General features: G+C 54.3%; 5 protein-coding genes across 5 annotated transcripts; 3 read left to right on the top strand and 2 right to left on the bottom strand.

Annotated features, from left to right (window-relative positions):
• Positions 1-1,325: 1,325 nt before the first annotated feature.
• Positions 1,326-2,861, top strand: NEUTE1DRAFT_142047 (uncharacterized protein; the record flags this gene model as incomplete). The annotated part of the gene is made up of 1 exon (XM_009857474.1): positions 1,326-2,861. The coding sequence occupies one exon, from the start codon at positions 1,326-1,328 to the stop codon at positions 2,859-2,861; it is 1,536 nt and encodes a 511-aa protein (XP_009855776.1).
• Positions 2,862-4,635: 1,774 nt separating this feature from the next.
• Positions 4,636-6,839, top strand: NEUTE1DRAFT_71418 (uncharacterized protein; the record flags this gene model as incomplete). Its single annotated transcript, XM_009857473.1, has 5 exons — positions 4,636-4,766; positions 4,854-4,956; positions 5,039-5,561; positions 5,645-5,782; positions 5,860-6,839. 5 exons carry the CDS (start codon positions 4,636-4,638, stop codon positions 6,804-6,806), a joined length of 1,842 nt encoding a protein of 613 aa, XP_009855775.1.
• Positions 6,840-7,791: 952 nt separating this feature from the next.
• On the top strand, positions 7,792-10,582 carry NEUTE1DRAFT_125674 (uncharacterized protein; the record flags this gene model as incomplete). The annotated part of the gene is made up of 3 exons (XM_009857472.1): positions 7,792-8,035; positions 8,112-9,562; positions 9,667-10,582. The coding sequence occupies 3 exons, from the start codon at positions 7,792-7,794 to the stop codon at positions 9,757-9,759; spliced, it is 1,788 nt and encodes a 595-aa protein (XP_009855774.1).
• Positions 10,583-13,578: 2,996 nt separating this feature from the next.
• On the bottom strand, positions 13,579-15,480 carry NEUTE1DRAFT_71412 (zinc finger protein white collar 2; the record flags this gene model as incomplete). The annotated part of the gene is made up of 3 exons (XM_009857471.1): positions 13,579-13,839; positions 13,926-15,195; positions 15,361-15,480. 3 exons carry the CDS (start codon positions 15,478-15,480, stop codon positions 13,661-13,663), a joined length of 1,569 nt encoding a protein of 522 aa, XP_009855773.1.
• Positions 15,481-22,518: 7,038 nt separating this feature from the next.
• NEUTE1DRAFT_149727 (uncharacterized protein) lies at positions 22,519-24,638 on the bottom strand (the record flags this gene model as incomplete). Its single annotated transcript, XM_009857470.1, has 2 exons — positions 22,519-24,365; positions 24,594-24,638. The coding sequence occupies 2 exons, from the start codon at positions 24,636-24,638 to the stop codon at positions 22,662-22,664; spliced, it is 1,749 nt and encodes a 582-aa protein (XP_009855772.1).
• Positions 24,639-27,468: the final 2,830 nt, after the last annotated feature.

Genomic DNA, 27,468 nt, shown 5'->3' with positions numbered 1-27,468 from the left:
TGTACATGGAGATGTGCGGCATACACCATGGTGAGATTCCACCTTGGGCTCAATTGGAAAAGGAGCCCAGAATAGATGATGGAAAGAGGAACAGCAGGAGGCAATCTCGTCACTTGAGCGCGCAGATCTCCTTTGACCTTTCACCTACATAGTAGGTAGCCCGTGCGGCGAGAGTCGAAGCCACTGCAGTGCACAAGTTCAGTTGCGCAGGCGAAATGAAATTGCAGAGCGAGACCGACAGAAAACTGGGTTTTCTCTGGGCATTGCCATTGGAACTGGGGCGGGCTGTGGCTTGCATAAACTCTTCATTTTACTTATTCAAGCACCTCTCCGATCCGCCCGCTACTACCACTCTGCCCACACACAGAGTACATCTTGACGGTATCGACCATCTGATCTTTCTCGTGCCGTGATACTGTACACTACACACGACACAAAGTCTGAGCAGCCCTATCCTGGTCACCGATCCCCCCTCCTCGCCATCCAAAGTGGAATTGGTCGAAGAGTTACCCCTCCTCCGCCTTTTCCATCGAGCGTCTGGTGCTGCATCTCATACCACAGATACCACCTTCGAAAAGGCGGAAGCAGTCTTCCTCGTCTGTTCCTTTCTCGCTAACCACTCGCTACTGCTGCGTCTGCGGAGTCCCGATGCATCCAAACTGGCGGTCTCGTCTCCCGCCCCGTCGTGAATGCTAGTGCCTGGTTAAGGACTAGGACTGTTTACTGCGGGCTTTGCTTAACTGGAATTTATCAGACGCTCACCCCGCTCGCGGCTCCCCTGACGCGCGCCTGACAAGGGACCAGGGCGGCGGGCAATAACTTGCGCTTCGAACCTTTCCGCTTTCACTCTCTTTCCACCAGACAGGGCCCGGGGAGAACAAACCCGACAGGGACTCTGGTTTTTTGCACCAGACAAGGGAAGGGCACTTGTCGAAGGGGGTGGTGCTTCCAGAGCGGACTTCCAAAGCGGACTAGGTCTTGTCCACCGCGTCCACCGCACCGCTGGGGACGTTCACTGGGTCCCAAATTGCAAGTGGTCCCAAACAAGGGCCAATTTCTCGTTTATATTTCCATCGCCGCCGGTCCCCCCCCCTCCAAGACGCCATCGTCGTCGGAAGCTACGGTGGTTGGACAGGAACTTCGGTGGCCGGTTGCGATCTTATCTTCCCCTCCTACCCTTCATCAAAGGTTCCTTCGATCTCAAGTTTCTTTCAATATCATCCCAACTTTTATAATACCCACCCTGCCCCGCGCCGGCTTCCGCGGCTAGTCCCCCCTCAGGATCCCTCAACTTGGAATCTTCCAGGTTATCCCACTCTGTAACCATGACGTCCTTCTCCCTCACGGGCGCCGCCCCCAACAAACTCACAAAGACCCGAGGCGCAAAGGTGGTCAAGCCAATTCTGAAAAAGCTGTCGTCTTCGCCAAAGAACTCGCTGGATTTGAACCGTGGATGGGATGAGCAGCCGGTGGATCAACTCGACATCGACAACGGAAACAACAGGAATAGCGTCAACTACAGGTCCGCAAAGGATGTCGGCTTTGGGTACGCCGGAGGTGTTGTAGCCGCAAAGGCAGACGAGGACAGTGTTGCCGACCTGGGTGCTACTGGAAACAGCGTTCGTGTCAAGTACCAGCACGCTCGCTCTGCTTCGCAAACATCGTCTGGCAGTGGCTCCCGAGCTTTCTGCCATCCTTTCCAGCAGACGCCGCGTACAGCTACCCCGCCGCTGTCGTATGCCCCTTCACTCGCCTCTTTCGATAACGGTCGTTACTCGCCTACCATTGCAGAGACAGAAGACGAGACGGCCACTGATTCACAGCAAGCGCAGCCGCAACCAACAAGTCACCCTATGCAGTCGCCTCCCCCTCCTCCTCCCGTCAGGTCCAACACCACCAACTGTCTGCGCCAAAGGCCATCCATCGCCAGCTCTCGCGCCAATTCCTATTCGGACGCCAACTCTGCCTCAAAGACCCTCCGCATCAACACTGGCCGATCAACCCCCACGGCCATCTCCTCCCACCCTGACGCACATGGCGTTGTTACTACCAGCCGCTCAGACGACCAGCTTGGCCAGAACGACTCCCCTACTGGCACTGTGGGCGGTGCTGCTTCCTCCACCCAGCAGCAGTCCACGGTTGTGTCCCCGACATCCTCGACTGGCACCCCAATGTCTCCCCTGCGCACCTCGCTCGATCTCACCTCGGGCTTCCCTCGTCTGCGCAGCCGTTCCACTGACATCGACTCTGCTGCCCGTCTTGAGAAGATTCGCAATGCGCGCCGCAAGTTCGAGGAGAAGGAGAGGGCCAACCAGGAAAAGTATGATCGTGAACTGATCAAGAAGCGCGAGCGCAAGGACACCAAGGAAGCGAGCCGCATCGAAAAGGAGTCTGCGAGAAAGAGCAGCCTTAGCGATCTTCCCAGGCCCTCCATGACCCGCAAGGCCACCGCAACTAGTATCGCAACGATTACCGGCCCTACCAGAACCGCTTCGGGATTCAGCTTCACCAAGCACGGCAGTGGCGGTTCTTCCAAGACGAGTCGCTCCAAGGGCGATGTCACTGCTTCCTCGTTCTGGGATCGGTCTTCCACTATCGGCCCGGCTACCAACCCTACGAGCGGCGACAATTCGCAACCCGAAATGTCTGAGAAGCATGGTCTTGGCTTCGCCAGCCGCAAGTACGAAAGCGTACCGGCTGACCAGGCTGCTCCCCCGGCTTTCATCGCCAACCCCGTGGATCATGTCAAGTTCGAGCAGACTCGCCGCCGGTCTAGCGGACCCAAAAGGAAGACCCAGAACTACTGGCAAGAGTTTATCCTTTGGTTGAGGACCAAGATTCTTCGATTGAGCGGTCGCTAAATAAGGACCTTCTACCATTCCAACAACACAACCTATTCACAAACATCGATTTGAACGGCGCCATCAGTCGTGCACGAGTCACGAAAATCATCAACACTCAGCATCACATCAAGCGATCTTTTTTTCGTTCGTCAACATACACTGGGCTGGCAACTTTATTTCCTGCACAAGAAGGCGTAGCGGGCGTTATTTGTTTTCATCAGCATGCATCAACGGGTCTTAGTGCCCTAGCCCTTCCCGCTTGGACAGGGAAGTGAGCAGCGACAGGCGTTTTGGTAATCTTTTTTACACATGCACTGGAGTTTTATTTTGCATCCGGTGGCGGTTTTTTTTTTTTACTTTTCTTACACTCATTATGATGAAGGCCCTCGATGGAGCGCCTGTTATGACACTGGATAGGGCATAGAACGGATCTTGCATTGGACGGCGATTATGAACTGGATCGTACTGCACAGCAGGACGTCTCAGAGTTTGATTTCAACGCATATTTAGTTAGAGCATTGCGATAGGATATTGAGCATCAGCTGCTCCTCACATAGTCTAGATCCTCAGCTCTCAGAGCTGGATACTTTTCAAGTATCGACTGGCACTCAGTCAAAGGACAGACACACTCAAACAATACAGTAAAAGTTAGACATACATACTATTGTTTCTTGCCAACGGTAATCTCGGTGTGTATGATCAAGATATCGTCCAGAATTGGGGGCTGGGAGGATGACCGAAACCCATTCCTTGGTTCTGGTTTGGGGTTGTAAGTGGATGAAGTACGGATGGAGGGTTGCATTGCTTTGCGGTCAAGCGCTATCGATTGCTTGTAAGTTGTAACGGCTGCGCAGTCCGTTACATTGATTGATCTTACGGCGGGATACCACCACTCAATTTGGGAGCCTCTCCTACGATACAGGATCAATGTTCACTTGCTTCCTGGTACCTACCTCGCGCCATTGAATTTAGTCTTAAACCGAGTCGAAAACAAGAAGCTACGACCATTAGACGGCCTATTATGGTTATACAGAGGAGATAGGCACAGATATCAAGACCGAAGTATCGAAACCCGTTGGAATATGTCGTCAATATCGAAGTTACTTTGAATAGCATTCTGTCTCCTTGGTCGGTCCGAATCGAATGCTTCGCGTCCATCTAACCACTAATAACAGATACAACCTCAAAGCGAGCCGCGGGCCTATTACCTGCTTGGATTTTATAGCCTCGGCATCGCCCCAATGCGGCAGCAGCGTTCGTTGTTCACAAGTGGAAGCTACCACCTCACTCAATGGTATGTCAAATTATCTCCTAACAGGTGCCAAGTATTCTGGAACTTTGGACTTTGGAGCAGCGTTATCTCCACCATACGCAGGTGAATTTATGTTTATCGCGACCTCTCCACTGTTAGCATCTGGTAGCTGCACCTCAGCAAATTTGAATTGTGTACAAACCAATCGTGTCGCGAAGCCTCCCTCAATGGACGAAGATATGGGCCCGCCGTTCGTAATGTAGTAACGACAAAGCTGACAACGGTACTTGTAAGAGTTTGTGACCAAGCCATCTGTTTTTTTTTTTCCTGGGTTGGGGAAGGTGAACATAAATCTTTTACCCCTATCTCGATTAATTCACAGACACCTGGACTCGTTGATCGATGACGACGTGAACGAGACAGGTTCATCCCATCTCAGTTCCTGGTTCAGTATCGTTGCCCCGTGCAGACACGACCACCCACCAGCGCCCTTCCAAACTCCAAGCAGCGCCAATCATAGTGACCATCTCGAATCTCACGATGGCTTCAACTAAGAAATTCCTTAACCACCCGGGAGCCAAGGAGGCTCCGGCTCATGTCTTGGAGTTCCAGCCGGAGGCGGACCACAACCCTCCCATGCGCGGACTGCCGTTGGTAGCTGCCTCGATGCTGTCAGTACTTCTTTCGTGGATGGTCTCGGACGACAGAGAATCAATAGCCCAAGCATGTGCTCACTAACACATTAACTCATTCCCCAGCATTTCCAACTCGCAATGGCTTCAAAAGTTCATGTGGAGCAATGCCAAATTCGGCCAGGCCAAGTATATGCTCGAACTGAATGGTGAACAATGGAGGGCGCAAGTGAGTTTCTGACCGCTTCACCTTTCTTAATCTTCCTCGTCACTCCTGGGTCTCAACTATCAAGGCTAACACAGTCACATAGCCCAACGTCATCCCCATATCTCCTTCTTCTTCTTCCTCAATCTCTACCCAGTCAATCCTACCCTTCGACCCCTCCCTAACCACCCCTCAACCCCCCACCGTCCCGGGCCGCTTCACCTCCATAGCCGACTACCACGCCGCCTACGCCTCTGGGCAGCTCACGCCGCTACAGGTCATCGACGCGCTCCTCCCTTTGATCCGGCGCGACATCAAGCCCAAGCAGCAGCAGTCCAAGTACGCCGTGGCCTTCATTCAGTCCAAAGTGGACGAGGTGTTGGCCGAGGCCAAGGCCTCGACGGAGCGTTGGCAAGCGGGCAGGCCGTTGGGCATCTTGGATGGCGTGCCGTTTGGCGTGAAAGATGATACCGAGGTGGAGGGATATGTGTCGACCATGGGCATGAAGGTTGATGAGAGGTTTGAGTATTTCAAGAAGCCAGCGACGGAGACGGTGTGGCCGGCGAAGAAGTTGAGAGAGGCCGGGGCGATCATGGTGGGGAAGATGAATCAGCATGAGATTGGAATGGGTGAGTGCATCAGTGGACTTGCTTGTTTGAAGTGAAGAGCGGGAGAGAAAGAAGGGTTAGAAGTACTGATAACAACGACGCAGACACGACGGGTTGCAACCCTGCTACGGGAACGGCTACGAACTGGTACAACACCCAGTACTTTCCTGGAGGCTCGTCATCTGGTGCTGGATCTGCCCTGAGCGCCGGTCTTGTGCCCATCGCTATTGGTACTGATGCCGGTAAGTTGGCCATTTCTACTGCCTTGGCTCCATTACATCAAAAAGCACCCGAACTCACCAACTCAACCCAAACACAGGCGGCAGCATGCGCATCCCGCCAGCCTTCTGCGGCGTCTACGGCCTCAAGCCCACCCACAACCGGGTCGTCAGCCGCAACTCATCCATGTGCGTCGTCGGCCCCATGTGCCCTAACCCATCCGACCTGACCATCGCCTACCGGATCATGGCTCAACCCAACCCGTCGGACCCAGCGCAATCCTCTCTCGCCCCGTCCATCCCCCCCTCGCCCACGGCCAAGAAATACCTCGGCCTCTGCCCCGAATGGATCGCCCTTGCCGATGCGGACGTGCGCACCACCTTCAACCGCGCCATTGAGACGCTCTGCAGCAGCTCTTCCTTGGGCGGCTACGAGCTCGTAACCATCAAGCTGCCCTACCTGCGCGAGGGCCAGCTCGCCCACGCCGCGACCTGCCTGACCGAGGCGGCGGCCGACGCCCGCAACCGCGTCGCCAACCCGGACGACTACCTCAAGCCCCTCAACTACCCGAACCGCATCATGGTGTCGATGGGCGCGCAGACCCCCGCTGCCGACTACCTCCGCTACAACCAGATGCGCCATGTTATTATGCAACACCTCGCGCACCTGTACGAGCAGTACCCCGGTCTGCTGATCGTGACGCCGACTACGCCCATGGCTGGGTGGCCGATTATGCCGGGTGACAATGCGTATGGGTGCAGTGATGGGAATAGGAGCATCAGAAATATGACGTATGTGTGGTATGCTAATACGAGTGGGTGTCCGGCGGTGACGTGCCCCGGAGGGTATGTCGAGGCGCAGCAGGGGGAGGGCAAACTGCCGGTGGGCGTGATGGCGATGGCGGAGTGGGGAGAGGAGGAGAGGCTGTTGGGGTTCGCGAGGGAGATGGAGAGGTATCTTGCTGAGGCGTATGAGGGGGGGAGGCAGAGGCCGAAGGAGTGGGTGGATGTTTTGGGGGTCGCGAAGGGTCAGGTGAAGGTTTATTAGGCTCGGTTTAGCAGCGATTTGGGCGCGCAGGCGTCCATGATGGTCTTGCGAAGAAGAGCTTGGAGGTGTGACGGATATGCTAATAAACTAATATTTGTGTATACGGCTTGACCCGGATCGAAACTGGTTACTTTGCCTTTGACATGATCACGTCCCGCGTCTGCGCGAAAGTTCTCTGCTTGAGCGGTTCCCCTTGTCTTCAACTATGTTATCTGTTATCAACCCGTCGGCGACGAGGACGCACTAGCCGGGTAATTCTGAAGCGGAATGAATCGTTCGAAGGTCGTCGTCAGTCGTCACTCGGGGCCTGCGCCGGCATCGGAGCTCTTTCCGGCCTTCGAACCCTCTCTTTTTCCTTGACCAAGTGTTCCATGGAGGATGTATGAGTGGATTGAGCTGAAAGATGTTTGGAGACGTCTGCCGGGGGCTCTGGAGCGTATGTATGTCACATCGTGCTCGATGGCTAGAACAAAGTCAACTGATGACCATCCGGATGACCCGGATGGACGTATGACGATACGAACGCTAATGGCCGGTCGGCAGTTACGAGCCAACACCGCGGATGCAGGTGAATAAGACGCGAGGATAACTCACGGTTAAAGTAACCGTCTTGTCAGAGAGCTCTCGGTGGGGAAGACCTGCCGCTGTGCTCCGATGCGGACCCGGTGTGGGCGACTGCGGGGGAGTGAGCTTTTTGACCCACAAAAACTCCGTTCTTCCCGCTCTCCTCACCAATTCCCCACCAGTCCGTCCCGTTTCCCGCCCCATTTTCTGCTCATCTGCCCCGGCCGACTCCCCCGGCGCCAAGCCAGTTAAAGCCGTCGCCAAGGTAATACCCGCGGGCCGTATGTACTTATACATGGGCAGCTATCACATCATTACACAACCCCTTCGCATCATTCTTCAGCCTACCTTACATAGCTTGTAAAGACCGCAGAGTTCTCCGACTCTCAACTGCAGCCATAGTTACAACTTTTCTTCAACAATGTCGCAGCTCGCGAGCAGGGCTTCCAACGGCCTCGGCCGGGTCGCTGTTAGGTCCAATGTCTCCCTTCTTCGCGGCGGCAGCCGGTCTGCTCGGCCATACTCCAGCAATGCCAAGGGCAGCTTCAAGGGGCAGTTGACCGAGAGTGTCACGCAGCGCCTGGAGCGTGAGCAGGCTGAGCGCATTCGCATGGCCGCCTACCGAGACTCACGTGCCGGCTGGAACAACTTTTCCCTTACTGGCCGTATGAAGTCCTTGTCAACGCTGCTTTCTTTGATGCTCCATCCAGTATGCTGGATTCAGGCTAACAAATGCGGCAGTCCTCATCTTCACGGCCGGTCTCGGCTGGCTCGTGGGCACCCAGTATCCCAGGGGCGAGATCTCCCCCGATTCTACCCTCCCCCTCGCCAAGACCACTCCCCCAAGACACGATACCGGCAAGGCCAACCTCGAGGCTGCCTGGGCCGACTTTGTCAAGATTGTCGGCCAAGAGAACGTCAGCACTGCCGACTACGACCTTGAGGAGCACTCTAACTCGGACTGGTCTTCCCACCAGCCCGATGCCTCGACCAAGCCCTTCTGCATCGTCTACCCCTCCTCCACCGAGGAGGTGTCCGAGATCATGAAGGTGTGCCATTCCCGCGCCATCCCTGTCGTTGGCTACAGCGGCGGTACTTCGCTCGAGGGCCACTTCTCCCCGACCCGCGGCGGTATCTGCGTCGACTTCCGCCGCATGAACAAGGTTCTGGCTCTGCACAAGGAGGACCTCGACGTGGTTGTCCAGCCTGCCGTCGGCTGGCAGGATCTAAACGAGGACCTGGCCAAGGATAACCTCTTCTTCCCTCCCGACCCGGGCCCGGGCGCCCAGATTGGCGGCATGATCGGCACCGGCTGCAGCGGCACCAACGCCTACCGCTACGGCACCATGCGCGAGTGGGTCTTGTCCCTGACCGTTGTCCTTGCCGACGGCACCGTCATCAAGACCCGCCAGCGCCCCCGCAAGTCGTCCGCCGGCTACGACTTGACCAAGCTCTTCATCGGGTCCGAGGGCACCCTCGGTCTCGTCACCGAAGCCACCCTTAAGCTCACCGTCAAGCCCGCCTCCGAGTCCGTCGCCGTTGCCAGCTTCAAATCCATCCGCGAGGCCGCCTCTTGCGTCGCCTCCGTCGTCGCCAATGGTGTCCCCGTCGCCGCTGTCGAGATCCTGGACGACGACCAGATGCGCATCATCAACCAGGCCGGCGTCACCACCCGCCGTTGGAAGGAGGCCCCCACCATCTTCTTCAAGTTCAGCGGCACCCCCAGCGGCGTCAAGGAGCAGGTCGCCATCGTGCAGGGTCTCTCCAAGCAGACGGGCGGCCAGTCGTTCGAGTTTGCCAGGAATAACGACGAGCAGGCCGAGCTCTGGAGCGCGCGCAAGGAGGCTCTGTGGAGCACCTTCAGCATCAAGAAGCCCGGTGACCACCTCTGGACTGGCGATGTCGCCGTTCCCATGAGCAGGCTCCCTGACATTATCGATCTGACCAAGGACGACCTCAAGAAGAGTGGACTTAAGAGCTCCATTGTCGGCCACGTCGGCGATGGCAATTTCCACATCCTTCTCCTTTACAGCGACGCCGAGAGGAAGCTGGCAGAGGACTGCGTCCACCGCATGGTGAAGCGTGCTGTGGAAATGGAGGGTACTGTTACTGGTGAGCACGGTGTCGGTCTTGTCAAGCGTGATTATCTCCCCCACGAGTTGGGTGAGAGCACCGTTGACACTATGAGAAAGGTGAGCTTAATAACATCTCCCACTACTCACCATAAACTAGTCTCCATTTCAAACCAAGTCAGCCAAGAGTGGAGGAGTGCTAACGCCCCCTTTTCTACGGCCAGATTAAGCAGGCACTGGACCCCAAGTGCATTCTCAACTGCGACAAGGTCGTTCGCATGCAGAAACCTGCGCCTGGCGAGGTTCAGGAGTGGTAAGACTTTAGGATAACACTGCTCGACTGTGGCAAGTGTAAAAAAAGCGTGATATTGACGAAAAGGTGGCTTGTGAGTTGAACGTCCTCACCTGTATGGTTTAAACCAGTTTCCTGTTTATACCCTGATATTCGTATTCCTCCCTTCTCCTAGAACTTTGTATTATTCATTCAGTACCTACTCCTAAATAGATACTACACTTCACGTACCTATAACACGTACCTACTAGGCCTCACTAAACGCAAACGCAAACATTGGGGAGTTTTTCCAAATTCCATGACTGTAAATAGTCGTATTTTCACTTCATCATCTCTTCATATTCCTCACTGGATCATTTCCGTACGCCTTAGCTCCCTCGCTCATATACCACTCAACCCTATTTATCACCTCCAGAGACACATGCCAAAGTCGCTCGCTCACTTGTTCAAATACTTGTCAGCAATGCTCAAGAGACCGCCCAACCCGCTCGAACTCTCCTGCGTCTGCGTGTGCGATGACGTTTGCTGGGAACCGGCGCCCTGGCTCTTGAGGTACATCTTGAGCGCCATCTCGCCCGCCTTCATCACCACACTCTGCTTGTCTGTGCTATCCGACACTTTACCGGCCGACGCCTGCTGGTCGAACAGCTTGGAGGCCTGCGACATGGCCAGGCCAATGAATGCGCTCTGCGACTGGGACTGCGAAGACGAGAAGGAGCCGCTGGTGAACAGCTTGAGCGCCTGCAGGGCCGCGGCGCTGCCCATGCCGCTTGACGTAGCCTCGGGCGTCTCGGAGCTGGGGGAGAAGGCGGAGGAGGAGTAGAAGGTTTTGTGGGCGCGGACGGCTTCTGTTTTTTGGTGGGAAGGGTTGTACGTGGTTAGTAATGAGACGGATGGTGGATTAATCTGGGGTAGAACAGGGCAGGTGTGTGCGCACGCGCGCACAGGAGGCAGGTCTGGACAAAACATGTACTAACCATCCTCATCGATATCCTCCTGAGCAACCTGCTGCTTCTTGGAACTGAGGCTGTTCAAGATGCTAGAGAAGAAGCTCTCGTCCTCCTCGGCGTGGTTGGCCGCGTGGTTGGCCGCGCCACGGAAGTCATCATCCTGTTCGTAGGCATAGCCGCCGCCAGCAGGATAGGCGCCGCCGTGTGCGACTATGTGAAGAAGAATGCGTGAGTTAGAAAAGCGCGAGATTCCGATTATGTGGGAATAAAACATTCTGGGTAGAGGTAATAGGTATGGTATGGTACATTACGTACAGTCACCGCCGCCAGACGGGAATTGTCCGCCAGAGTACTGCTGTTGCTGTTGGTGTCCGCCTGTTGACAAAGGAAAGCGCAAGTTAGCATCATGTCGTCGCGCCGCAGGTCAGGTTCCCAAGGAGGAGGACCAGGACGAGCGGTCAACGAAGCTCTCCAGGAGAGCTGAACTGAGGACTTACCCTGGCTCTGCTGCTTCTTGGCGTCATCATCATCGTCACCAATGACCTTGTCAACGACCTTGCCGATGAATCTATCCATTGTGTCTGTATTTCGGGTGTTGGTCGGTCGGTTGATGCAGAAGTGTATGGTGTATGGTGTGTGTGGTGTGCCTGACAGGAAATGCAAGACAAGATGTACGAGTAGGTAGGTAGGTTGGGAAAAGGTGGAGAAGAGCTACAGAAGTAAGGGGACCTGCTTCTCTGGCTGTAAGAGGGCTAGTGTCAGGTATGTAACAGCTTGCATCGCAGCAAGCGGCAAGGTAAGGTATCAACGCAAGATGAGATCAACCATGTCAACCCAACTGGGCTGTTTGAGCGGCTTCAGGCTGTACACTCAGCATGTAACATTTCCCGTCATGCCTCTTGTCGCTCTCCTGATCTCCCCCTCACACAACACCAGCCCGAAAGGCTAGCTAGGTAGGTAGCTGGGTTCTTATCCGGTCACCTCCTTTCCCTTTGGTTTTTACCCCTCGGGCTTTGGGTCGCCGTAGTAATCAGAAGGTACTTATCTGACTTGACGGGAACTCTAACACAACGGGCCCTGGGCATGACGTTTCTGCGGGGTAGCAAGCGTGGGCAGTGCCCCTTATCGCGCCTATCGATAGGAGGAGAGTCGTTCGTCGTAAGGTGGTGGGCGGTCCGGTACGCTGCGGATGCCCCTGGTTCGGCGAGTCTGGACGCTGGGCCGCTGGAGGAAAGCTGGACCCGTCTGAAACCGGCCCCCTCCTTCGAAGTTGCCCTCCAGCGATTACAGTAGTGTAGAAATCCCTGCTAGTGCAGCCCCTCCTTTCTGCAAATCCGGCCTCATTTGCAAGTGCAAAGAAAAGTTCGTGCCGAACCTGAATTACCTATTTTCATAGACTGGAACCGGAAACTGCGATGAGTTAGCAAAGTATGTGAACCGGATTTGCAGTTACAAGGTCCTTCGTTTTGTTAGAAGAGAACATGTGCACCTCGCGATCACACCGTGGACAGCAGCTTCAAAGTTCCTAGCGTAGAGCTAGGTAGGTACTGCAAGATCCCCTCCAAGTGCAAGAAAGATCGATGAATGCCCGGACTAAGTACTTGCAGTACCAGGGGTCTCTACTGTGACCTAGAGGTATCGAGGGACCAACCATCCCATAGATCCCATCCCCATCTTTTTGATGACTCTGACACAAGTCAAGCCACCGTGATACGGGTGACGTTGGAACGGTGTCCCTTGTAGAACACCAACGGGCATCAACCCGTTGAATCAAGCTCCATTTGGCGCTTTGCATCCCTTCGCACGGGAGCAGGAAAGAGATGAGTGCCAGAGTAGAGGTACCCAGTGGCAGGGTTCGATAAAGTCTGGGTAAAGGCGTTCTGTGGATCTCGGACGTATTGATCCACGTTGGATTTCTAGCCCGCTCTCTACCCGTCTCTTCCGTCTGCACACTCAGGTCTTTTGCTCTAACATCGTGATGTGTTCAGTTTCTGATAAACCTGCTCTCCCTTGACGGTCAGCTTAATTATGGGAAGTGGAGATTCCTCCTAGGATCATGATCTTTCTCGTGATCCCCAGTGTCCCTGCCATTGATGAGATCCCATCGTCTGCCTATTTGAGGAATCTCTTCCTCCAGATAGGTCAGACGTCAAATGCAGCGTAGCCGCCAAGGGCCCAAAAGAACCCAGTAGGCCGAGTTGCTGAACAACAGCGCTCGAAAGGCCGGCGCGATCATTCACCATCACTGCAACATTATACCGTTGGCATTGCCATTAGCAGTCCTTGTGATAACCAAAAAGCCTAGTACCAGCAGGCGGCGGTAGCTCATCATCGATCAAATGCATACGTTGACATGGTGGTATAGTAGCCCCTTTCTTGCATGTGCGCCCTTCCTTCCGTTCATCGCTTGATGAACACACCCGCCAGCAAGGGCGACGCGGCGTAACAAACTCCTCTCCATACCCTCGCCAAACCCAACCGGTTTCCAGTCATATGTCCATCGCATAAAGAAAAATGTGTATCGTAACGATGCCGGGGTTGCGTTTCCTGCCATCTCATCCTACCGTGCACCGCAGCACTACCGGCTCTCCAAGGCACGTTCTCGGAACGGTCCACAAAGCTAGGTAAGCTGCACACGTCAAGACCACTCTACGAACCAGGCAGCACGGAATCGATGCAGTTCTGTTTCTATGGTCCATCCCTTCCTCATGCACTCGCGCCCTTTTCCATGTCTAGGTAGTCCCTCTTCATCAACCCAAAGCAAGGAATGTAAGATCAGTGTCTACTCCCACTTCGTGGCTGCGTTTCCTTTTTCTATAAACTGGTCATTGTTCTTTTTCTCAATCTGTATATAGGCCAATGCGCCGAGCTTGTGCTGCGGATCTTGATAAACGTCGAGATTGTGTTGAGAGCGGTCGAATTCTGTTGCCTAAATATAGCTGCTGGAATCCGTTGTTCATTGCGCATCTTTATCTTCTATCCCATATGATCGCCCATGGGTGTATGGATGTCGTTGTGACCGCCTATACCTCCGCCGTTATTGTTGTTGTTGGCGTTCTTCTTTTTCTCTTTCTTTGCCCAGCGAAGACCGCAGGCATTACATAGTGTCTTGGGTCCACTAGGGCCTTTTCGCCATTCGGGGGAATCGAGCGTACCTGTTTCAGCATCCTTGTCAGCAACTGGTAGTCATCAAGAAGCTATTTTGGGAGCGGGTTATATAATATGGAGAAGGGGTAATTACCGCAGTCGGTGCACACGTATTCCTCTGCAACCTTGATCTTCTTCTTCTTCTCTCCCGTCCGGGGATCTCGGTCTAGGGGAATCGCGATTCCCGCATCACCCTTAATGAGCGTCGGGCTGGCATTACCCGTTGTGATACCATGACTTCTTTCACCCTCCTGGTACTTGAGCCCCGTAAGCATTTCAATCGTGTCTGCATGGTTGCCCTCGTAACGCAACATCTTTTCGCGTATAGAATCCGGCCGGCTTCCGGCAATGCCTTCCAGGTTCTCCCGCGTCAGCGCAATGTTGAGCGACGACGCCGGCTGGCTGGGTGGTGGCATCATAACGTCAGCTTGGGCATTCATGGGAATGTAGAAGGGCGTCATTCCCATCTGGGTCGCGGTATCGTCGGACGGCGTAACATCAGATCGTCCCTCCTGGCTCATTCGCCATGTCCTCTGCGACTCTTCCTGCTCCTCCTGCTCCTCTCTGCGCAGCTCGGCAATCCTGCGCTTCAGTCTCTCGTTCTCAATCTTGTGTTCCAGAAAGGAATCCAACAGACCCGCGTTCTTGGTCGGGTAGGGTCGAGCCATCATGAAAACGGCCTGGCAGAAAGGCGACTGGTTCTGTGGATTGGGTGCAAACTTGGCGGCGGCGATGTGCGCATGACCAACAGTCTCGAAAATGGTCCAGTTTCCATCCTTTTTCCGGAACCGGTAGAACAGTCGCAATTGGGATCCCGTCGCAATGGCTTCGTTCAACTCCGCGGTGAAGACCCCGACGTCATCCGGGTGGATCAGGTCTCTGAGGAACAAGTCAATGATTTCGGGCGGCTTATAGCCGGTCAAGGGCTCTACGCTGGGCGAAACATGCTTGATCCGTCCGTTGGCATCCAGAATGTGTTCCCAGTCCTGGAGCTCTTCGACAACCTTGGCGGGCCAATTGCGGCGCTTGGTAAATTCGGTCAGGGTGCTCCCGCCGCCCGACGAAGGGCCGCCCGAAGGTCCGGAGGTGGTGGTGGTAGGCGTGGCGATCATCGGTCCGGCGCTGGACATGCTGGTCGCAATAAGGTCGTCGGGGGAAAATAGCTGGTCGGGTGCCCCGTGACCGCCGCACACCCCAACATGACTGGGCCCTGCATTACCTGCAGGGAGGGGTGGCGGGACCGAGACCGGGGTGAAGGGGTTTGACATGGAATCGCCAACATCGAGACTCATCGACATTCCGTCAAACCCAGGAAACACTGAAGTATCCAGAAGCGACATCATGTCCTGTGGGTCGGAAGTCATCTACAGCTTGAAAGCCAATCAATCGGCGAATCGTTAGCTTGCTCACCATTTTCGTCCAGCAAAGAGAAACAATTTTTTTTTTTTTCTCTCTTGAAAAAAAGGAGAGAAAAAAAAATCTGACGGAAAAGAAAATGCTGCTTGCTGCTGCTTGCTGCTGCTGCGCACCTGCGAGGCTGACATGCCGGTTCCCATGCCGGTTCCCATGCCAGTTTCCATACCGGATCCCATCCCCATGGCTCCAAAGCCATACATGCTGGATCCAGGGGGAGGCTGTCCGTGAGACATTGTTCTGGCGGTTGTAGTAGTGCGGATCGTAGTGGTGAGGCGGCGAGATTGCGGCAAGCTGACAAGTGCAGGTGTAGACGGCGGCGGCGCATCGAAGAAGGCCTTCGTTTTCGAATGGAGGAGGGGGGGTGGGAACTGAAGTATTAACGGCTGCTGTTGTTCAATGTTGCCGCTGCTGCTCGTGCTGCTGCTGCTTCCTGGTGCTTCCTGCCTTTTCGGCGGTGGAGGAGCTTAAGAAGGAGCCCGCTTTGAATGGGCTACTAACAGCAACACAAGCGCGCGATTCGTTGGCTTTGGTCAGGTTAGTCCCCCATGCGATATTGCTGTGTAATAGTTTTCTGCATCTGACTGCCGCCGTTTTCGAAAGATGGAGTACGGGGCGATATTCCAATCACGTTCCTTTTGATGGGCGGCGTTGTACTGTGGCTTTGTGTGGTCGGTGCTTTTGCTGGATTGAATTCAGGACCATTTCAGGCCGAAATGCAGCAGAGAGCAAAGGTGAAGTGCTGCGAAATCAAGTCGTCGTCAGTTACGTCTGGAACCCGCGGCGCAGCAACGACAAAAGAGGAAGAGGGAAAACGGTATTGTCGATCAAAGAGAACAAGCCCAGTAAGGACGGGAGCGGGGGGGTGGGCGTGTGATGACCTGGGACCTGGAGGTATGCCGCCCTTAACGAGGATGGGATTTCTGGGATGGCAGATGGGAATCTTGAAGGGAGCCGCCAAAAAGTCCCCACTTTCAGACTCAAGCTCGTCAAGGTATTGCTTTGCTGGTGCCGTGCTAGCGGTGGTGGTGGTGGAAGGTCGAGCAGGGCTCTGGTCGAGGGGTCGTGGTTACAGCAGGAAACTTGGTTGTTACCAACTCATAACCGCCACTCTGCTCTGCGGTGCCGTGTCGTAGAGGTAGTAGACTATGGTAGGCCGTGGTTCGAGCTTCCATCCATGGATGTCTCGATGCGTGCGCAGTGAGGAGCTAGTAGGACGAGGTACATGGATACGTATTGGAAGAAGCGGTGGCATTGGACTGGCCAGGCCTGACAGACAACCAAGATATTGTCACGTCTGTCTTCTCTTGGTTCGCCTGCTATCAGTGGTCAGATCTAATGGTACCGTGCGGCCTGTTTCTATAAATCACGTTGTAGACGTTGTAGTGTAGTGTACAGTTGGGAGGGATGAGCTTGGGCTGAGCACTCAGTATACTACTACTATGTACATATGCACATACACAACAACATCCTTTAATCTTTATTGGTCCGAAGCAGCTACTGCTGGATGGGAAGCGATATGGAAGATACTAACCGCAAATCGGCTCAAGTTACCGCGATCAAGGAAAGCTCAGGGACTGATTCGAAACCAGAAAGCCATACCAAGGAACCGGGAACGGTACCGTTGGTTGTCACTCGTCACTCGTCCCTCAGCTACTTCAGATGGAAGAAGGGGTTGCGGCGTTCTTTGTGATACCTACCTCGGCTTCCGTCAGCGAGATCTATGAGCCAGTGCACGTGTACGCACGCAGCCTCATTCCATGTTCCTAGCATTCTCTCTCTACCTCTATCCCCCTTTCCCTTTTTATATATATCTTATTTTGTTGCCCTGCGCGCATACCTCATAATCTCAGAGTACATAGTACCATAGTATGCGACGGTCTCTGCTGGTCGCGTCTCCTCAACTCTGACCCAAAAGGATGCGGCTCTCCCCATTGCGTGGCCCCTCGGCCCTTTAAGACCCCCTTCTCTGGGCTGGGCTTCCCTGCCACCTACTTCGGCTTTGTCACCGGTCACGGTAATTGGTAAACTCCGACCATCGCTAATCGTGGGTGGGCATAGCGCCCAAACCAAACACCTCGCGAGCACGCTCGGCGGCTCGGGAATACCTGGCTCGTGGTTGTCGGGAGAGCCACCGTCTGCAATGGTTAGGGACTCTTGAAAACCGCTGCCAAAATGCCGAAGCGATTGTCCAGAATATCAAAACGCTTCTGGACAACCGACATCCAAAACATCCATTTAAGTGGAGTTTTTCTGCTTCACTGTGCCGTTTTGCATCCACAGCCGGACAAAAAGGTCCGGACCCTTGTTTGACTTGCCCTTTTCGACCCTCTCACTGGGCAAAAAAAGTAAATGGAAAAAAGGAAAACACGCGCAGCGGCGGTCACTGGTGGAGCCACTCATCGTCTCCTTGCAGAGCGGCGGGGATTCCCTTCTCCAGATACATTAGTGTAGAGCTAGAGCCATCCGCTCCACTTGTACGCGCACATGCCAAGGCTTGGCAGCTCTCGGCAGTCATCGGCTTCATCTGCTTTCGGCAACCGATCGCTTGGCGGCTTGGCAGAGCATGTTTTTGCAGCAACATCGGTTCGCCTGGCAGCTGCGAGGAAGGTTGTTGCCAGAGGCAGGCAGATACACACTTGGCAGACTCGATCCCGTGAATACGTGCAGTTCGTGTTATCGCTGCCTGGTCCCATGCTCCATCAGACGCCGCAAACCCGCGACTGCAACGCGTCCAAGATCGACAAGTTCGCGACTTCATTCCCTACCTACTTTTATCGTCGAAGGGACCTCACGAGCCTCACTCGGAGGACGTCCATCGAAAAAGGCGAGGCACGCCGCATGAGCTCCCTCACAGCGGCCCTGTCCAGCAGACCCATCCGTTGAAAAATTGCCCAACATGTCCAAGCTCGAGAAAATGTCCATCTTGGGCGTGCGCTCCTTTGGGCCACGTCACCCAGAGGCCATCGCTTTCAACACCCCATTAACCCTCATCGTCGGTTACAATGGCTCGGGCAAGACCACCATTATCGAATGTCTCAAATACGCTACTACTGGCGAGCTTCCGCCCAACAGCAAAAGCGGGGCTTTCATCCACGACCCTAACGTGAGTGCCAATGTCGACTGTCCCTGGCTGTAGGAAGACTCTGGCTAAGCGGTGACATGTTGTAGCTCGTTGGCGAGAAAGATGTACAAGCTCAGATCAAGCTTTCCTTCCGCTCCATTGTTGGTGAATCCTTCGTCGTGACTCGAAACGTGCAGTTGGCCGTCACGAAGACCTCAAGTAAACAAAAGACCCTCGAAGGAAGTCTTCTGTTACGCGCCAATGGCGATCGCCAAGTATTGTCTACCAGAGTAGTGGATCTCAACAAGCTCGTTCCCGAGAAGCTGGGCGTTTCACCAGCTGTCCTAGATGCGGTTATCTTTTGCCATCAGGATGAGTCCCTCTGGCCCATGAGCGCGGGGGCTGACCTGAAAAGGAGGTTCGATGAAATCTTTGAGGCCAAAAAGTACGCCAAAGTCATCGATAATATCAAGCTTCTTCGAAAGTCCAAGGGCGAAGAGCTTCGACTACTCAGGATGCAAGAGGCTCAAGATAAGGAGAACAAGGAGAGGGCGGACAAGGTCGACAGAGAGCTGAATAAGCTTATTCGCGAGCTACAAGAGGATCGCAACAAGTGCGACGAACTGCGAAAACAAATCGAGGATGAGGATGTTCGAATTAAGCAAAAATGGGAGCAGGCCAACAGTTTCCTCAAGATCGTCAACGAGCTACAGACTAAACAGGAGAAACTCGAATACAAAAAGGATGCCATCGCAGAGTTGCGCGAACGCATCGAGGAGAGCACAGAGTCTGATGAATATCTTCGTGACGTTCTCAGCCAGTACGAACAAACTGTTAAACGAATGAACAGCGACCGAGATCAGAAGGTGGCCCAATTTGGCACCCTACAGACGGAGCTCAAGACCGCCCGAGCCAAGCATACCGCTAAGGTGGAGGAGCAGGGAAAGCATCAGTCTGACAAGGACAAATATGACCGCCAACTCGTTTCGCAACGTCAGATGATCCAAGAAGCAGCTGAAAAACACGAGATTCGTGGCTACGACGGTGACTTGGATGACCAGGAGATCAATGCATTTTACGAACGCATCCAGAAAATGCTGCAAGACACAAAACGAGACCTGGAACGTCTACAACGCGAAAATGCCGTCGAACTGGACGCAAAATCCGCCACTATCACGGAGCTAGAGAGCCACAAGGCGTCCCGCATCCGAGACCGGAAGATCTCTTCACAGCGGGTTGCGACACTTCAGAGAGATATTACCAAACTTCAAGGGGAACTGAACAATCTTGATGTTGACGAAGGCGCGGAGGCAGGACTACGGACCGAGATGGAGGGGCTGGAGTCCAAGATCAAGGCAGCGAAAGCTGACAACAGAGTGTCAGAACTTGATTCACAGATCACAAAGCTGAACAACGAGGTCTTGACTCTAGAAGCTCAGGGTGCCCAGCTAAGTCGGGAATTGGTGGAATGCACCAACCTAGCATCCGAACGTGCACAACTCGAACTTCGTAAAAAGCAGCTCACGGAACGGAAGCGAGAACTAGACATTCTGAAGAACACATTCAATCAGCAGCTTACCGATGTTGTCGGAAGAAACTGGACACCGGAAACCATCGAGTCAGATTTTCAAAAAGCCCTTCGACGGCTGAGTGACCGACTATCTGAGCTTAGAAAGACGAAGGATTCGACGCAGCAAGAACTGAAGCAGGTTGAGTACAAGCTTACCACTGCTCGTGAGCAACAAATCAAGTCCGTAAAGGAAAGGGATAGCTGCAAGAAAGACGTTCTCGAAGCCCTGAAGAAGGTGCCGCGTCAAAATAAGCCGGTGACGGAGTCGGTAGATGATTATCCAGATGCTGTCAAAGAAATTGAGAAAGTGTTGAAGGAAACCGACACGGACCTGGAACTCAATATGTATCTGAAAGAGTACTTCCTAAAAGCGAAGGTCAAAGCAGAGGAAAAGCACAAATGCTATCTCTGTGAGCAATCGCTTGGCGACGAGAAAACCATGAAGCGATTGATGAAGAGGATTCAAGATAAGATTGATGACAAAGATAGAGACGAGCTGCTTGAGGATCAAGCCTTGTACGGACGTCATCTTGGAACACTGAGAAGTGTGCGGACGAAGCACGAGACATATGGACGGTTGTGTAAGGAGCTGCCGTCCATGGTCGAAGAAATCAATTCGCTCACGCTTCAGAAGGAAAGACTGGTTCGACAGCTTGAAGACCAGGATGGCGCTTTCAAAATTGCCGAAGAGAAGCGGAATGCGGCGGATGTGCTGAGCAAGAGCGTACTGAAAATTGCGCAGACCGTCAAGGATATTGCGGATTCCGAGAGACACATCGAGAGAGCACAGCAGAATTCGAGCAATCAGGTGCGCAGTGCTGACGAGATTAACGATGACCAAACAACCTGTGCAGAGCATTTAAGAATTGCCCAAGCCAAGTTGACCAAGTCAACCGCCGAACGACAACGGTTGAAGGACCTGGCCGCTCAGCTCGAGGTTGAGAAATTGGAGTTGAGACACAAAGTCACGGAGGCCGTCCAGAAATTAGAACACAAGAAGCGTCTCCAGGACACGATTAAGAATCACAGAGACGAGCAGAGCGAACTTCGCAAAAACATGCAAGACATTGACAAAGAGGTCGAGGGCATCGACCCAGAAATCGCCAGCGCAAGAGCGGCGCTCGAGGAATCTCGGAAGCAGGGCCGTGCTAGAGAGCAGAGGATCGCAGAGGAACGTGATGGACTGGCCACTACGGTGAGCGAGCTCAAGATGATCAACCGCGAAATCCAGGATTATCTTGACCGAGGAGGCCCTGCCAACCTTGCCTCCAACCAGCGGACCATTGCCAGCCTGGAGAGCACCATCGCTGCCCTCGAGAAAGAGATGAAAGACGTCACCATTCAGATCAACAAGCTGAACAAGGAGATCGATAATAGCGACGCCAAGAGGCGCAACATCGCCGACAACCTCACATACCGCAAGAACCTGCGCGAGCGCGATGCTCTCGAGGAAGAAATCGAAGAGCTCGAGTCCCGCAACGCACAAGAGGACTACGACCGTCTCGTCAAGGAAGCGCACTCCCTCGAATTATACCGTGGCAAACTCAACGCCGAACTCCAGCGGCTCATGGGCTCCATGTCCACCAAGGACGAGCAGTTCCGCCGGCTCGATGAGGAGTACGAGATTGAGCTCAAGGGCGCGCGCGCCCGGTACAAAGAGAGCCACATCAAAGTCGAGACGACGAAAGCGGCCATCGAGGACCTCGCACAGGGCAACATGGCGCTCGACCACGCTATCATGCAGTACCACTCGCTCAAGATGGAGGAGATCAACCGGACCATCGCCGACCTCTGGCAGAGCACGTATCAAGGAACCGACATCGACACGATCCAGATTCGGTCCGACATGGAATCGACGGCTTCGGGCGCCACCAACACGCGCCGCGTTTACAATTACCGCGTGTCCATGATCAAGGGCGACACGGAAATGGACATGCGTGGGCGGTGCAGCGCGGGTCAAAAGGTGCTGGCCTGCATTATCATTCGCCTTGCCCTGGCCGAGTCGTTTGGCGCCAATTGTGGGATGATCGCGCTCGACGAGCCGACGACGAATTTGGATAGTGACAATATCCGCAGTCTGGCGGAGAGTTTGCATGCGATCATCAAGGCAAGACGGTCACAGAATAATTTCCAGCTGATCGTGATCACGCATGACGAGGAGTTCTTGAAGCATATGCAGTGTAGCGATTTCTGCGATAGTTTCTTTAGAGTAAAGAGGGATGAGAATCAGAATAGTGTCATTACGAGGGAGAGCATTACGAGGATTTCGGAGTAAGGGAGGTCGATGGTAGGAATGCCCAAGTTTGATATTGAGGGCATCTCAGGGGGCTGGGCTGTACATGTGGCAAAGGTAGAATACTTATGATGTCTAGATTTTTGTTCACTGAGCAGGCGCCTTTCTCTCGGACTGCATATTCAAGTATGTGGGTTCCAATGCCCATGTTTGTTTCACGATCAATTTGGCCGATCCAATTGATTAGCATGAGTTACGTACTGGCCCCAGACGGATTTGCAAGAGGTTTCATCGTAACAAGGATACCGTTAACACGCTGAACGGCTCGGAGTGTTGGTGGGTGTGTTCGGTAGTCCATATATCATATCTGAAATGTCCCATGCCGCTGATACAAGTAGCTAAACTATCAAATCAAGTAAACCAGACATGTCGCTTGTGTCATCCAACAACCTCTTACCTTCCTGATTACTTTCGACTATTATCTTCTACGACTTCGGAAGAGATATGTCCCTCTGTTGAGAGGACCCAACAGAGTCAACGTTCTCTCATACTAGGAAGACTTTGGTTGCTCTTCTTCTCTCGCTTCCGCTTGCTGTTGATTTGACGGCTCCCCTCCTTCCGCTTGCTCCTCCTCTCCTGCTGCAGTCACCTCCTCCTCTTTTGCTGCTTCCGAACCATCAGCTTTTGTGACTTCAGTTGTCGAGCTGCTAGCCTCCGCCGTGTTTGTGCCAGCCGTATCCTCCGTTCGCTGTCTCTTGTGTGTACTGCCGAGCTCCGAATCATCATCACCCTCCGCCTCTCGCTTAGGGCTCGGTGGGACCAAGTTCTCCGCATCGCAGCTGCCGCTCTCTGAAGCGGTGGTGGCCGTCATCGTCGTCGTCGTGGTGCCATCTGCTTGCGCACTCCTAGTAGCTTCTGTTGCTGATGGTGACTGTAACCTCCTACCTACAGCAGCCTCAACGTCAAGCGCACTCATGTCCACTTCGCCCGTATGTGACAAGACAATGCTGCTCCTCGCGCTCTGGGGCCCGGTATCCTCTGGTCCAATCTCCTGCGGACCGCGAGCATGGGGCACCTCCTCTTCCGGCTCCTCCTCATGATCCGAGTTCTCACCCATCACAATGTCTTCGTCCACCGATGAACCTGTAGTAGTAGCAGTAGCTGAAGGACCTTCGCCAGGGGCGGCAGCGCTGAGGGGCGTAGTCTGAGCAGCTGTGTAGCCCTGAGCAGTGTTGTTGTCGTTGTTCCCGCCAGCAACCTGACTAACGGGCACAACGCCCGCGCGCTGTTCCTGCCTGAGCAACTCTCCTTGTGTGACGCCTCGCTGTGGCTGCTGCGAGAGGCCCAGCAGGCCACCGCCAGCTCCGATAGAGGGAATCCCGTTGACCGAGATGGATACCGTCTCTATGCTTCCCATGCCGTTGGGGCCCTCAATCATCTCGGTGCTCTCCTTACGAACCTGCGGACTGACGGAGCTCTGGGCGAAGGTGATGTGGCTGTACTGCTGCGCGAGAGCTCGCTGCTGCTGTTCGTGCTGCGTGTTGGGGTCGGACGCCCCGCTGGCTGATAAGGGTGACGAGCTGCCTGCGTCACTTATGCTTCCGTCGTCGTCACCGCCGTCGCCGTTTGCCCTTCGAGTCAACCACGGGATGGGGGTAAGCAGCGCGCCGCCCAGGGCCTCGTCAGATCCGATATTGTTCGCCGCGGAAAGGCTGGGAGCGCCCTTGTCCAAAGCAGGACCTCCGTTGGACATCATACCGCTCAGGTCTGGGATCGCGGGCGGTAATGGGTATAGGTTTGCTCCACTGGTGACGTGGACAACGCGGTCGAGCGCATTCAGGTAGCCTACTACGCTCCTGTACTGAGGGCGCGGCTTGAGGACCAGCTCGGCGAGGCGCTGAATGGTATGCGGCGGGTAGTCGGGGAAGTTGGCAGTCAGGTGGGATGTAACGCCGTTCAACATTTCGGCCACGGGGACAGGAAGGACTGGCTGTTGTGCCTGGGACACCTCGGTCGTCGCATTGGGGTTTGGCGAGGGCGCTTTGGGCGGCGAGGAAGCAACATGGTCGCCAGCAGGTGGGCGTGGCGCTGAAGTTGGGGCATCGTTCTCCTTGTTGTTGGTCTCTTGCGAACTGAGCGGCGTATCGATCGGGTCGGACGAGGAGGGGAGCGGGGTGAGGAAGCGCGAGGACGAAGGTCGGGCGGGCGGTTGGGACGAAGGAATGTCGGGGATGGGGAATTCAGTGTGGGCGATCTAGAGATGGGGGAACGGGCTAGGTTAGCTGGCTGCCATCGACGACGCGGGGGGGACAATGAAAGCTGTGGCTTTTGCTTGCCTTCTCAATGCGCGAGACTACGATGGGCAACAACTTGGGCCAGCACGAACTGAGATGATTGAACAAAGCCGTCAGTCAGTACAAGGATGCACATGAGATTCAGTCAGCATAGTAACATACTAGTCCATAGAGCCATCCTGGGCGACCCTGGCCAGGATGTCGTCGGCGACTTCAGCATCCATCTCGGACATGATGTCGTTCTTCGGAGGCGTGTTTTGGTCCGTCGTGGATGAAATGTCAAGGTGACAAGGGAATTGCGGTTGCCAGGCGACGCGAACTACAGTGGAGCTTGGCCGCACCGTGTAAGTGGAACCGGTACCAATGCAGCGGTTGTACCAATCGTGCCACTGTCATGACTTTAGTTCCTCGGGCCCTCTACCACCTTACAAAACTTCCTGGTACGTATTGGGTTGGACTGTTTTATTCTGCACAATGATTTGTTACCGGCTGTTAAGCAAGCATATGAATACGTTCCATGAGCATTGAGTTGAGAGAGAACGAGCGGGGAGTGCCCATGTTCTTAGTCTCAACTTCAGTTTGCCCATACAGTCTCAAGTTGGCACTGTGCAAGCTGCTTCATTGGCTGTTTGCCAGTTCGAATGACATTGCAAGTCGCTGTTGAATGACAAGGTCACTGAGTCTCGTCAAAATCAGAATGTGAACATCTTTAGATTCCAGATCTCTTTATGCGTCCCAAAAATGCCCTATGTAGTAATGAAGACATAGCCTTGGCGGCATGGCTGCTACGCCTCCGAGGCTCATGGTTCGGCGTCTCCGCTATGGCATCTCTTGGGTACGTTATAGGTACATTATGGGCGCCGAAGTGACACAAGTGCGGCTGGGGACCTGTCGATGGCACTTCTCGCTGCCAATTCAAACTCAAGTCTGTTACTTTACTGCATATGGAAGGGCGGGGGTGGTTGCAGTCCAGAATCGGGCATACGTTCAATTCATCAGACACGAGTTGGATGTGTGCGTCCAACGTCCTGATAGATCGTCCATCATTTACCGGATTCAATGACCACCATCGTCGACCAGAGCAACATTAACATCCAAAATAGCATCGTGATGGAGCCGCCAACGCAATGACGGACAGTATAACTTGTACACTAGGGCCGGGAGAAGGCTGGCTCGGCTCAATTACTGCACTCCATCGTCATCGGGCTGCATGAAGGTGTGGGACAATGTGGCTCAGCAGCCCTCCTCACGAGTCAAAAAAGGGGAAGGAATGCGGTGGGGCCCTTGGTGACCTTTGTTAGGGGGCTCGGATTTTGGTGTTGCTCTGCGAGACAGAGAGAGCCTAGGCGGGATAGAATGTTCGGTAGCTTGTGTACCTATCAATCAATGTTCACCTCCTTGCATTCGTCGGTTTCCTTGTATGTGTATGATTCCCAGGCCAAGTGTCGTTGGAGACTCCAGCTTACCTAGTTCTAAGCATCTTGAGAAGTCGTGATCTTGGACAGATTTGCTCGCTAAGCGGACTGCTTCGTACCTCTACCGCGTCACTCCACAACATTCAAAAGGAGATGTACAACAGTATGCTTCATGGCTTGGAGCTGAGGTCGGCCACTGAGAATCGTGAAACTATCTGCCTGTACATATAGCACAATCTGACCCTTTTGGCAAGACGGGACGAGCCTGCCGTGCCAACCCAATGTCTCGTGTTAGCGCGTTCAGCAAGCTTTTCAGCGAGCCCTTAACGAGATTAACCCCGGCTTGGCAAGGCACTGCCCCGAGCGCAGCTGAGGCATTCTTGAGAATTGTGCTCCTGTTCTGTAATGTACCTCTTGCGGGCATGGTTGTGACAGCCCGAGAGGCTGATGTGCATTCAGACTTCGGACTTGTATGTACAACATGTGGATGCGCCGCGGCCGCTAGTGCGAGGAAGGGCTGATCGGTGCACATTGCATATTGCACGACAAAGAGAAGAAAAGAAGCCCCTGGCTGAGTGGTGGCTCTCTTTCATCGCTACGAGAGGTTCTCCTGGCTTTGAGGTCAAGCTTAGTTCCTTCCTGTCTGACACTGGCACTCAATCCCGCCGCCGTCTGCCACACACTGTTCCCATATCCGACACTACTTCTAGCCCAGAGCTACTCAATATGAGCACATCCTTGGTGGCCCTGGCAGGTGTCCACAAACCCTGTGGGCTGGCTCCTGCATGCACTGCCGGGCGAAAAAGAACGAGACCCCGGATTTCTAGTCCGTGATGGAGCGATTCCTTAGCTATACACGTGTACCCACCTCCAACAGCAAGCAGTCTTACACGCAGTGTGTAGTGTACAATAATATCCGTCATCCCACCTACACCTAGTCACTCGTTTCTCCTCTTTGATCGATAGTCCTTCGTTTCTTCATTTCTTTCCTTGTCACGCGATCCCCTCCCCGTCCACAGACTGTCCACTCGACCGCGCACTCCAGTCCTGCCTGTCCCCAAACATCGCTTTGCGCTCGACGGGAGATTCTGATTTTCACCCGACGCGCCAGCTCAACGCCTCGACTCAACAATCCGCCGGCCCGGCTGATGCCCCCCCTTGCCTCCCCAAGACCCCCTACCACGTTGGCCTCGCACGTCGCCTGGTTGGGTATAGCTCGGCCTTAAACCACCCCTACGGGACAATCCGCCCTTTAGAAGGAATCTCAGGCGCAACTTGGAAACGAACTCCCTGTCACCCTCGAACACAACTCAACTCCTCCTCGTGTTTCAGAACGGCCACGGCCTCCAACCTGCGAAGCACGATTCCCCTGACAAAGTGACGGCAACCCATTCCGTTGTCGACATCTGCGTCTTTTCATTCGTTTGTCAAATCGTCTCGCCCTGAGCAACACCGGTTGAGGCGCACCCGCCTGTCGCATCGTCGCCGAGCCTCCGCAACATTTCCTGTCCCGCGTCGACCGACGACAAAGAAGCCACTTAGGTTTGGTCTTCCCCGCTGAACCGTTCCCGACGATACACTTTATCCCTTTTCGACATAAGCCGACTTTCTGGTGAACAACGCACAACAGCATCTGCTCGACCTTTCA

The sequence above is a fragment of the Neurospora tetrasperma genome, assembly GCF_000213175.1.
Source record: "Neurospora tetrasperma FGSC 2508 unplaced genomic scaffold NEUTE1scaffold_81, whole genome shotgun sequence".
Classification (NCBI taxonomy): Eukaryota; Fungi; Ascomycota; class Sordariomycetes; order Sordariales; family Sordariaceae; genus Neurospora; species Neurospora tetrasperma.
Note: the sequence above shows the minus strand (reverse complement) of the source record. Positions and strands in the feature narration are given on the sequence as shown.